A 12,925-nucleotide genomic window follows, 5' to 3' on the forward strand; every position below is an offset into this window, starting at 1 on the left:
GGCGGGGCCGGTGAGCCATGGCCGCTGAGCCTGCGCGTCCGGAGCCTGTGCTCCGCAACCGGAGAGGCCGCAACAGTGTGAGGCCCGCGTACCGCAAAAAAAAAAAAAAAAGAGTTTTCTTCAGTATTCTCAAATGTTTATCATTTCAAATAGACTTTGAAAATTTTATCTCTCCCGCTCTCTCTCTCTCTCTCTCTCTCTCTCTCTCTCTCTCTCTCTGAATCCCCCCATCCTATTGGAATTTTTATTAGGATTGCATTGAATTTGTAAACTAATTAAGGACTTTCAAACTTGCTTTTGATAAAGTAGTAAATATTTAAATTTTTCTTAAGATTTTCATTCATCTATATTAATAATCTATTATCTCTTTTTATAGCATGAGATAATACTTGGTTTTGTTTAAAGCCAGTTAACTTTAAGTTGGTTTTTAAAATCCATGATTTCTTTTAACTGTCTCATCTAGTAAATGAGGTTGGTAATTCATTATTCTAGAAAATCTGTGTTCTTCTCCAAAAGTAATACAGGCTTAGAACTCTGATCTCTTATTCCAAACCCCTTTGAGATAGTGGAAGGCAGTTTTTTTGGTGAAAGAATCCTGTCAAGTCCTTTCAGTGGCACGATCTGGCCTCTGCCTCCCATTCCAGCCTCCTGCCCTTCCATCTCCCTGGTCTGATAGTGAGCTCTGACCCTGCTAAATAGCAGAAGCTTCTCTACTCACCGTTCAGGCGCCAGCAGGAAAGGCTGCTTGAGTCCAAAGTGACACGTACAAGTGACACAGACATCTGTTAGTAGCAAGCAAAGTTGATCTGTTTTGCTCTGGTACATAGCTGTTTGTATCTCTGAAAATTCAAGAGCAGAAGAGCTTCTGTAATTGAAATTCCTGAAAAGCATTATTTGCTATGCCAAACGTCTCCTCCACCTCTTAGCATTATAACTACTCTTGCTTCATCAACTCAGGTATCCCCACCTCTGAGCTAACTGCTTTCTCAGGAACCTCTTTAAGGCGAGCTGGTTTTCAGTCCGTGGTTATTTTACTCCTTGGATGCATGTCCTTGCACATCCCACTATACTCTCATTTTTACTGTTTGTTTCTCTGATTATATGTATTTGATAGTTTGTCTACAATAGCTAACACTTTGCCTTATGCGTGTAAGTAGTAATGCAATCATTAACCCTTTACTGGTTGGATGAAATGATTAGGTTAGATGCCTCATGGGTTATAGTTTGTTTTGTTTTGTTCTGAAACACATATCATGTTATTCTCACTCCTAAAGAATGAGCATTTTAGGCAGCCAAGTATTTAAGACAGTTCCCAGGAGTCTCTATCTAAAGAGTTCCTGATCCAAATCCTTCTAGTGTATAGGACTGAAAAGCTCCCAAGTAATCAGATTTTGAGAAAGGTGAACTTTAAATTGGCCAAGTCCAAGCAGGGCACATACAGGTTGAACAGTCCACAGTAAATTGTAACTTGAAATTACTAGTTGCCAAACCGAATTTAGAAAAGTATAGAAGTTTAATCAAAAAGAACATTAAATAAATGTTATATCGAATAAGATTAAACATTTTATATTTTTATCCACTGTGAATTTAAATTGCTCAAGTTTTTCTAACTCATAATATGGCTAATGTAATATGGAAAGAACTGCCATCTGTTCTCCCAGTCTGGGCAGATGAGCATATGGTAATTGTGTTTTCTTTTTTAGAAAATTATGCTTAACTTTAACTCAGACATTATTTCTAGATTCCACAGTGAATGTTAATAGATTGGCAATTACTCTGGTTTCAAAAACCCAATACCTCTTATTTTAAATGCATTTAGCGGGTTGTTCTTATTACAAGATTACTAAATCTATTAAACAAAAAATATTTTTGTAAATTATTTTTGGTATTCACAGTTTGTTATTTGGCCGTAGGTACATATGAGAGATCGAGAAATTGCTGCCACAGCCAAAGACCTAGAAATGAGACATCTGGAACTCGAATCACAAAAAAGACTTTATGAGAAGGTATAAATCAACAATTTCCAATATAAGAAAAGCAGAGTTTGTACGAACTATTTTTAGACAGTTTATTCAAGGTTTTTTAATGTTCATTTTATTTGTTTTTTTTTCAAGAAAAGTACAGTGTTATCCAGGATTGTAAGGTAGCCAGAATGTCTGAATGCACAGTTTGTTGTAATTCTTTAATTCATGTTTCTCTTAACAACTTAGTCTAGTGTCTGAAGCACCAGATGTAAGCCCCAGATTTTGCCTCAGGATCTTTTACTAACTTACTAAGTTTTCTTATATCTGTGTAATAGTGACTGCAAAATTAACCAAGTGCTTCACAAAGATCCTACAAGGTAAGTCAGATAAGAGCTGGAAAGCACTCTAAATTTGAATCTTCTGGAATCAAATCAGCAAGTACCTACTTTAGCACGTATAATTCAGTTTCCAAGACACTGGAAAAGGAGACTTTATTACTGCTGTAGATATGTTTTGTTGGGGAAAAGCATTATGTTACTCATTTATTTAATGTTGAAACCACGTTTTCACTTCCTTCAGTCCTCTTAAAGTCAGACAGAGTTTGAAATTAGCGATAACTACAAATAAGTAACAGGTAACTTGCATATGATTGTTTGTTGCTCACATTAAATAAGATTTAAAACATAGCATCCATTCATAACTAAAACACTTTAAGTTTCTACACTGAACTTTTTCTAAATCTGAGCCCCAGGAATTTACACTAAGTCTCCTATGATTTTGAATTAGAATTCATTCATTTGAACTAAGCTTGAGGTTATTTTTTACTGTCTTTTCTGCGGAGTGGTGGCACCGGGGGCATGATTTCAGAATTAACAGAAATTTTGCAAGAAAATACTAAAAATTTCAAAGTGTTTTTCTCTCAGATTCTCAAATATTAACATTTTGATAAATTTGCATTATCCTTCTCTTTCTGTCTATACACACACACATTTTTTTTTCCTGAGCTGTTTGAGTAAGTTGCAGACATGATGCACTTTTACCCCTGAATACGTCATTGTATATTTTCTACAAGGAATCCTTATTACATAATCACAGTACAATGATCAAAAGCAGCACATTAACATATTATTTATTATTTGTTGTATAAACTGTATTCACATTTTATCAGTTGTCCTAAACACGTCTTTCATAGCAAAAGAAAATCTAAGCTAATCCATTTGTTTCAGTTGTCATGTCTCTTTATTCTCCTCTCAGTTGGAACCATTCCTGAGTCTTGTCTTTATATTTTATGACATTTATACTTTTGAAGTATATAGGCCAGATATATTGTAGAATGTTCCTTAATTAGCATTTGTTGTTTACCTGATGACTAATATCAAGCACCTTTTCATATGTTCATTGTCCGTTTTTATATCTTCTTTGGAGATCATGTGGTTAATGTCTGTTTAAAGCATGTAGGGCCATACTTTCTTGGTTTTTGTTATATCGTGTAATTTTTTGTTGAAAACTAGCTATTTTAAGTAAGAGGACATTTCTGGAAATCACATTCTTTTCTCTCCCAAGGGTTTCTTGTTGTTTCTTGGCTTAGTGACTTTTCTGAATTATTCTGTAAAGTGTTCTTTGTCATGCGTAGCCACTGAAGTCTCTACTCAGGTAGCCTGGTGACCAGACAGAGATTTCCTTAGATCCCTTGAACCAGTAAAGCCTCTAGTCTTTGCCGAGAGGCACCGTGTGCATCATTTTTTTCGGGCACACTTACAACACTCAGATAGTTTACAACTCTCTTAGATTTCACTTCCTGATTTTGCAAAACCTCAGTTGACCAGAGCTGAGCACTTAGGACCTTCTCAGGTTTGAGCATTCACACAGCCCTTGGCACGTGCACATTTTTGACACATGCACACGGCCTTCTGAAGTCCCAGGAATCTATTGGAGCATTTCAGAGCCCCCTCTAGGTATCTGATTCCCCAGCTTTTCCTACAAAGCTTTTTGATTGGCCTGTTGTTTGCTCTGTGATCCACTGCCTCGGACGGTCACGATGTTCAACAGTTTCCCCTGATTGTTTTCAGCAGACATCCCCAGGGAAAAGGCTACAGGTGAGTTATGAGTCAGGTCAAATAAAAACAGCCTTGAAAGTGGGGTCTTCCAAGTCAGATGATCACAGTTCTCTGGGAATGGGAGTTAGAAGGACCTCAACTCCATTTTGTCCCCTCCATTGGCTGCCAGGCTAATGATTTTCAAAGCTAATGGCAGAGCTTAGGGGTGGCATGGAGTAGGAATAATGCAAGTTTAAAATGCCATAAAGTTCGTCTTTCTTACTAAGATTCAGCCATTTTTATGAATAAGTGCTCCCCAGATTGCTGTAAGCCTTCAGTTAATTTCCAGAGTTCTGAAAAAGTTTGTTTTGCCAGTGATCTCAGTGCTTTTATAGATGAGAGAATTTTCAGAGGTCCTTACTCTTATTTCCACTGATGTCACCACTGTTTGCTTTACTTTGAAAATTAGATGATTACAGTTTTGGTATTCTGAAAAAGAGCAAAGACGTTTTTGTGTTCTAGCATCATTATTATATGGATTGGTGATTTTTTTTTAATGATTTCTTTAACAGAATCTCACTAGAAATCAAGAAGCTATTGCAAACGAAATGAGAGAAGATGCAGACGCCTATAAACGAAAAGTGGATCTTGAAGAACACATGTTTCATAGACCGATAGGAACAGATCAAACTCAGAACCAAAAAACTCAGAAGGTAAAAATATGATAAATTTAGTATATCTGTAGAAGGAGGAATTACCATCTGCCATTCTTTTAAAAGAAGGAATTTAACTCTATAAAGTTAATTTGTTTCTTTGCTTCAGTTATCACAGTTCCTAGAAACTCACATTATTATATTTAGAGGCTACTTACTTCACTGACAGCCATATACATGTGTCTTTTATACTCTTTGAGAATGTCAAGACTTGGAAGAAAATACATAGGGAATAACTTTATAAATTTTAGTGCCCTACATTGTTAAGTCTCCGAAATTATCCCTGAGTGGATCAGTTGCAAAACATCAGGTCTCTGCCTGGTATATAAGCCAGCATTTCCAAAGTGTATTCTGTAGAATATCAATAACTAGTATTAAATAAAATGGGGATGACAAGTATTGAAAATGCTGTCTTAAAGTTAGGTTTTTCCATGCCAGGTTTGAGGATATGGCACATTGTGAATCTTTAAGAAATTTTCTTAAACTTATTTTATAGAATTTCTTGTGGAGTATCCTTTCAGAAATGCTGGCTTAAATGAATGGAAATAGAATTTGAGGGCTTCAGCATAGAACTTTGTCAGTTATCCCTTTAACGAAATGTTAAATGGGTCTGTGTCCCAAAAGCCAGGAATAGTGTAAGATTTCCCTACCTTCTGTTCTGTCCCTTGGCTCCCCCCCCCCCAGAATATCCCCTCCCCCCTTTTTTTTCCTTATAGGCTTTTGTCCAGTCTGTAAAAATAGGTTCTTCTGACTCCTTTTCAAAGGACTAAAACATAGGAATTGTTTAATTCCACCCATCCCTTAGCCTAGAAGTTCTCAACCTTGGCTATACATTAGAACCACTTGAAGAGCTTTCTAGAAGTACCAATATCCAGCTGATAAAGAGATTGATTTAGTTGGTTTGTGGTGGAGCCTGGACATCAGTTTGTTTTAAACACATGGTGGAGCCTGGACATCAGTTTGTTTTAAACACTGAGATGATTCTAATATGCAACCAGGGTTGTGAACATCTGTCCTGGACACTTGGATACGTTGAATGGACATACCGTATTTTATGTAGTCTAAACTTGTTTCTGAAATTTACGAATTGTTCTTAGTTAATTGAAGAAAATTTGGCAAAAGCTGAACAAGCATGTCTAAATACTGACTGGCGAATTCAAGCTCTACATAAACAAAAACGCGCTGATCTACACCGAAATGAACGTTACCAGGAAGTAGCCAAACTGCTTCGGAAAAATAGGAAGAAAGAAATGGAAGTATTAAACGCAGTGATGGAGGGGGAAGCTAAAAAGGTAAGAATGGTGTTATCAACTTCTTGTTATTAATCATTTAAATCTTGAAATAATCAAATGGCAATAGCATCAAACCACATAATTTGTGTTTGAAAAGATCAAAGATGATCTAATTTTAATACGTAGTGCTCAGAGAAGTCCAATGTTGATGCCACCTAAGAATGACTAAGTGTCTTTCTCAGTTACATTAGTGTCTCAACTTCCCAACCTCGTGGATTTGTTCTAGCTGATTGTATAATATTACTACTTTAATTTACCTAATATTTTATACTAGCAACGTAAAAGACTTTGAACAGTTAGGAATTATATGTAGCTATTAGTAACAAAAACCAAAATAACAGTAACTATAAGCAAGATAGAAGGATTTTTCTTTTTCACATGAAAAGTCTGGAGGTGGGCAGTCCACGGTTGGTATCCTGGCTCCAAGGTCATCAGAAAAACCGTCCCCTTCAAACTTTCTGCACTATTTCCTGGAGCATGTCTTTCATTCTCAAGGATACCTTTCCATCCATTAATTTTAAAAACTCAGTCCCATAAGGTTTGAGATCTGAAATGTATTGGAATGAATTGTTATTTCAGTGACAGTTGGGACCTGTATGGCTCTCTGAGGAATTGAATAGTAGGGACATCAAAAGTGCCTCTGCTTTCAAGGTTCTTCAACAGCCTTGAGCCAAGACAGGCACCCAAATTCCCTAATAGCAAATAAATCCTACGTGCCTTGGAAATATAGAGGAGACAAAAGGGGCTGCTTCACTATAGGAATTTGCATTAGCACAATTTTTATGTGATTTTTTTTTTCATTTATTTGTATTTAGTGGGAGGAAGCTGAAGAACAAGCCTGTCATTTGAAATCAGAAAAGAAAGCTGCTGCTCTTTCAGATGCCTCTGGAACGTGGTTCCTAGAGAATGAGATACATGCTCAACATCCGTATCATAAAGGTGAGCATCGTGAATGCTTCTCTCTCCCTTCATGGTGTTACACCTTCATTCATTTACTGTGGTCTCTTATCATGGATAAATCCCTGAGATGTATTTTGGCACTTTTAGTCAAATTATTGCTCAGCTAAAAGGGTGGGATGAGGAGGTGGGGCTGTTTAAAACAAAAAAAAAGCGGGCTTACCTGGTGACGCAGTGGTTGAGAGTCCGCCTGCAGATGCAGGGGACGCGGGTTTGTGCCCCGGTCCGGGAGGATCCCACATGCCGCGGAGCGGCTGGGCCCGTGAGCCATGGCCGCTGAGCCTGCACGTCCGGAGCCTGTGCTCCACAACGGGAGAGGCCACAACAGTGAGAGGCCCACTCACTGCAAAAAAAAAAAAAAACCTCCAATTAAGAAAAATTTCTCAGCCATCCTGTAGAATTGTTTTATTCCACGGTCCTTGGCATCCCCTTAATGTACTAGACTATGATTTGTTCCCAAAGTGCTATTTCTAGTTAATTTTAGTAAAAATGTGTGCTTTGCCAATAGCTGGTCCTCAGAACAACAGTTTTATTAAAGTAACACAAGGAAACTTATTATAGGATCTAATCAAACATTAGGTTTTGGTGCAAGGCTTACAGTGGCATTCAATGAAAAATCAAACTTTTAATTTAAAATTCTTGGAAATTCCCTGGCAATCCAGTGGTTATCACTCAGCGCTTTCACTGCCATGGCCCGGGTTCAATCCCTGGTTGGGGAACTAAGATCCCACAAGCCCCATGGCATGGCCAAAATAATAATAATAATTTAAAATTCTAAAATAGAGTACCTTTACAGGGAACTTCTGTTTTACTATATCTTGTATTGTTTCAGTCTTTTATAAAATGTTTATGTATTACTTTTTAAAATAACAGCCTTACTGATATGTAATTCACATGCCATACCATTCACCTGTTAAAAATATGTAATTCAACAGTATTGTATTACCATATATTAAAAAATATATTCAGAGTTGTGCAGCCATCACCACGATCGATTTTAGAACATTTTCACAGCCCCAAATAAACCCCTTGGCCATTTGCAATCACTCCTCATTTCCTGCCACTCCCCCCAGCCCCTGGCAAACACTAATCTACCCGTTTCTGTAGATTTGCCTATTCAGGAAATTTCATATAAATGTAACCATATACTCCATGGTCCTTTGTGTCTGACTTCTTTCACTAGCATAATGTTTTGAGGTTCAACCATGTTGTAGCATATATCAGTACTTCACTCCTTTTTAATGCAGAATAATATTCCATTGTATGATTATTCCACAGTTTATTTATCCGTTCATCAATTGATAGACATTTGGGTTATGTCCACTTTTGGGCTTTTATGACTAATGCTGCTCTGTGCATTACCTTTGTAATTACTTTCGTAGTGCACAAATTGAAAAGCAAAAGTAGAGGTTAGATGCTATCATCATTTAATTAGGCTGCTTTTGAAACCCCTCATTACCTCTCATGCTTTTGGGTTTAGGTCCCAAATAGCGCCCGGAGCCCTTGGGGGAAGTGGGGAGCAGAATGTCACAAATTAAAAGACACAAACCACTGGAGCTGCCATTTCTCCCTAACCCTGTCACACTTACCCCGACATTAGAAAGAAAAGAAATGTGAGACTTTTGGAGAACCTACAAATTTAGAAATTGGGAAGGAAAGAAACTGCAAAAAGCTCCCTGCATTCGTAGTCTTCCTACATGTGGCCCTTCCGCCTCCAGGGTGCCTTCCTGCCACGCCACCTACGTTTTTTCAACGTTCCTAAATTTCACCAATGAGAGATAGTTTGGTTAATAATCATTCATTTTTCAAAAGGCAAATGTGTAAGGATTTGATCATCGCCTTAATCAGGGTGTACAGATTAAATCTGTGTCACTTAATCCTAAAACTGGAGGATAAGCAGCTATAATTAGGAAAACGGCATGTTGATTGCAAGTGCTCGGCATTGGTTTGTCACTCAGAGCCTAGAAGCGAGGCACCAGGAAGTAGGAAGCAGGTGAGTGTGCCAACGATAGCGCGTTTATTAACATTTGTGCCCAGTGTCAATCTTTATTAGCAATGGGGAGGAATTCTTATTGTTTCCCAGAAAATAGAACCTTCTGGACAACGTGAATGACCCTCGCTGCTCCTAAAATCCCAGGCCCATAAGCTTAAACTGAAGCCGAATAGCGAGTGATGTCTTATAAAATATGAGTCCAGATTTTTAATGGGCAAAGGATTTGAACAGACAGTTCTCCAGAGAAGATATACAATGACCAATATGCATATGAAAAGATGTTCAGCTTAAATTAGTCATTAGGGAAATACAAATCAAAACCACATGAGAAAACATTCAAATTAAAAATATATATACAGTGAGACACAACTTCATGATCAGTAGCATGGATGTAATCCACTAATGGGTGGGGGCAAGGATCAGAGGAATTGGAACAGTGCTGGTGGGAATGTGATGTGGTGCAGCCACTTTGGGAAACAGTCTGGCAGTTCCTCAGAAGGTTAAATGTAGAGAGACTGTATGACCCAGCAGTTCCACTCCTAGGTATATACCCAAGAGAACTGAAAACATATCCCTACAAAAACTTGTACACTGAATGCTCACAGCATCATTATTCATAATAGCCAAAAAGTAGAAACAACCCAAATATCCATCAAATGAGGAATGGATAAACAAAATATGGTATATCCATACAGTGGAATCTTACTTAGCGATGAAAAGGAATTAACTACTGATTCATGCTACAAAATGGATGAACCTTGAAAACCTTATGCTAAGTTAAAGAAGCTAGACCAAAAGGCCACATGTTCATATGATTCTATTCATGAAATGTCCAGAATAGGCAAACCTGTAGGGGCAGAAGGGGGTTAGTGGTTTGTGGGTGGGAGGGGTAGGGGAGTGGGCCACTAGTGGGTAAGACGTTTATTTGGGGGATGATGAAAATGTTCTAGAATTAGTGGTGATGATTATACAACTCTAAGTATACTAAAAACACTGAACTGTACCCTTTAAAGTTAAGGGTGAATTCTGTGGTATGTGAATTACCTCAGTGAAACTTATTTTTTTAATGACATTCGTAAACGCTGGTTGCCAGGTAGGGCCACTGGACCAGGTTTTAAAGTGACTGGGCCTTGAAGAAAGGGAAGAGCTTAGAGCAATTGGAGGACATTTCAGGGAGGGAGGTTTCATGGTGTGGTGCAGGAGCCCAGGCTGGATGTCGGGAACACCGGGTTCTGGTCCCAGCCTCATGGTAAACGAAGACAGAGTTTAAATAATCTTAGCCAGTCAATAAGCTGTGTACCTCTGGTTAGTTGATTTACTCACTTGTGTTTCATTTGTGCCTATAAGAAATGTTTACTGGTTTTCAGTTTCCTCATTTGTAAATTGAGAAGATTATAGACTAGGCGATTTTTAATTTTGTTAACAGTTCTAACGTTATATTACACCATTTTCTAACCACTTACAGCCTGTGGGTCCCTCTGAGGATCTCTCCCAGAAACATGCACATACACGTACACACACACACAGCACTTTCCCATAATCATTTTTGTGGATTCCCCAACCAAACGCCTCCATGAACTCCTTGCATGAGACAGAACTTGTTAAAAGTAATTAATCAGTGGCAGAGACTTGCCTGTTGTGGTGATTCAGGTTAGGCCAGCTGGAGCAGAGAGCTTCTGTACAAGGATGGTTAAAGATATCACTGAAGAATGTAGGTGATGGGGACCTTCAGTGCCAGGCTGAGCAGTGGGCTTCATCCTGTTTACCAGCCTGGCTGCAGAGCAGAATGGCCTGCGGAAGACAGAGTACAGGGCTTGCCTCCTGGGCAAGGAACGTGGTTAGGGAAAGGAAGGAAATTTAGTTTGTACCTTTTTGTTCCTTTTGAATTTTGTGAGGTACAGGTAATACCACTTCAGTAAATAAATACTAATTTTAAATAATAAGAATCACTTTGGGGGCTTTAAAATAAATACATTAAATGAAGGAAAAAAGCAAGTTGTAGTGCAAAAAAATATAGAAAAAAGAACTTTCACTTTTTACTGTACTATTTATATGTTCAAATTTGTTACAGTTAGCCAGTGACTGGCAATTTTTTGATACATTACAAATTTTTTTAAAAATGCAGTCAGGACCTCACATTTAGTTCTGTAGATTTAAAAAAAAATGGAAAGGGCTTCCCTGGTGGCGCAGTGGTTAAGAATCTGCCTGCCAATGCAGGAGACACGGGTTGGAGCCCTGGTCCGGGAAGGTCCCACATGCCACAGAGCAACTAAGCCCGTGTGCCACAACTACTGAAGCCCGCGTGCCTAGAGCCCGTGCTCCACAACAAGAGAAGCCACCGCAATAAGAAGCCCATGCACTGCAACCAAGAGTAGCTCCCGCTCGCCACAGCTAGAGAAAGCCCACGTGCAGCAACGAAGACCCAGTGCAGCCAAAATTAAATAATTTTTTTAAAAAAACCGGAAAGCTAGATTTTTGTTTTAAAGTTTCACAGGTGAATCTGCTCAGCAGTGTTTGAAACGTTGCTATAAGCAAATGGGGGAAAACCATTGGCAGTGTGATATTTACAAGACGCCATTTAATTCATCCTCTCCAATAGCAGTGGGCAGGAGGGATATAGGAGGACAGGTGAGAGACAAGGAACTGTGAGATCTCAGATTTGGAAGGATCTCATATGTGAATCATCTCTGCAACATTGCAATAGTGGTTATCCAGCCTATGCCAGAATGCTAATAGAGCTGGTGAGCTCGTTACCTCATTCCATTTTCTGCCAGTATTTTATTTAAAAGTTGCTCCTTCCTTATGTAAAGCTGAACCTGCTTTTCTTTTTGTAAACCGTCTCATTAGAAACTGTTCTCTGGTCAGAATGGCCATCAGAAAAGTCTACAAATAAATGCTGGAGGTGTAGAGAAAAGGGAACCTTCCTACACTGTTGGTGGGAATGTAGATTGGTACAGCCACTATGGAGAACAGTATGGAGGTTCCTTAAAAAACTAAAAAGAGAATTACCATATGGCCCAGCAGTTCCATTCCTGGGCATATATCCAGAAAAGACAAAAACTCTAATTCCAAAAAAATACACGCACCCTAATGTTCATTACAGCACTATTCACAATAGCCAAGACATGGAAGCAACCTAAATGTCCATCAACTAATGAATGGATAAAGAAGATGTAATACATATATATATAATGGAATACTACTCAGCCTTAAAAAAAGAGGGAAGAGATATGGGAACATATATATATGTATAACTGACTCACTCTGTTATAAAGCAGAAACTAACACACCATTGTAAAGCAATTATACCCCAATAAAGATGTTAAAAAAAAAAGAATGAAATAATGCCATTTGCAACATGGATGGACCTAGAGATTATAATACTAAGTGAAGTAAGCCAGAGAAAGATGAATCACATGATATCACTTATATGTGGAATCTTAAAAAATGATACAAATGAACTTATTTATGAAACAAGCAGACTCACAGACATAGAAAACAAACTTGTGGTTACCAAAGGGGAAAAGGGGGAGAGGGATAAATTAGGAGGATGGGATGAACAGATACGAACTACTATATATAAAATAGATGAACAACAGGGACTTACTGTATAGCACAGAGAACTATATTCAGTATCTTGTAATAAGCTAGAATACAAAAGAATCTGAAAAAGAATACATAAGTGAATCACTTTTCCATACACCTGAAACTAACAACATTGTAAATCAACTACAATTTAAAAAAAAAAAACTATTGTCTGGAGCAATGCAGATTACGCTTACTACCATGATAGCCCTTCAGATATTTTAAGATGCCTTTTATATTCCATTCCCTGACACCAGTTCAAAATTAATCATTTGGTAATTAGTCACATTATCTTAATGACTCATTGAGCTAAAACGATGAGTTAAAACCATTAGCTGAACACATATGTATGGAATCTTAAAAAAAAAAAAATGGTTCTGAAAAA

At 38.0% G+C, this 12,925-nt stretch overlaps 1 protein-coding gene across 1 annotated transcript in view; it reads left to right on the forward strand.

The window, feature by feature from the left end:
• Positions 1–12,925, forward strand: part of TBC1D31 (TBC1 domain family member 31) — a 61,248-nt gene that overhangs the window by 44,968 nt on the left and 3,355 nt on the right. The window contains exons 17-21 of the mRNA XM_007456033.1: positions 1,914–2,006; positions 4,573–4,713; positions 5,811–6,005; positions 6,821–6,944; positions 9,865–9,867. Of these exons, the coding sequence (XP_007456095.1) occupies positions 1,914–2,006; positions 4,573–4,713; positions 5,811–6,005; positions 6,821–6,944; positions 9,865–9,867 (556 nt within the window). The remainder of the gene's footprint in view (positions 1–1,913; positions 2,007–4,572; positions 4,714–5,810; positions 6,006–6,820; positions 6,945–9,864; positions 9,868–12,925) is intronic.

Source organism: Lipotes vexillifer, unplaced genomic scaffold, assembly GCF_000442215.2.
Source record: "Lipotes vexillifer unplaced genomic scaffold, Lipotes_vexillifer_v1.1 scaffold84, whole genome shotgun sequence".
NCBI classification, from domain to species: domain Eukaryota; kingdom Metazoa; phylum Chordata; class Mammalia; order Artiodactyla; family Lipotidae; genus Lipotes; species Lipotes vexillifer.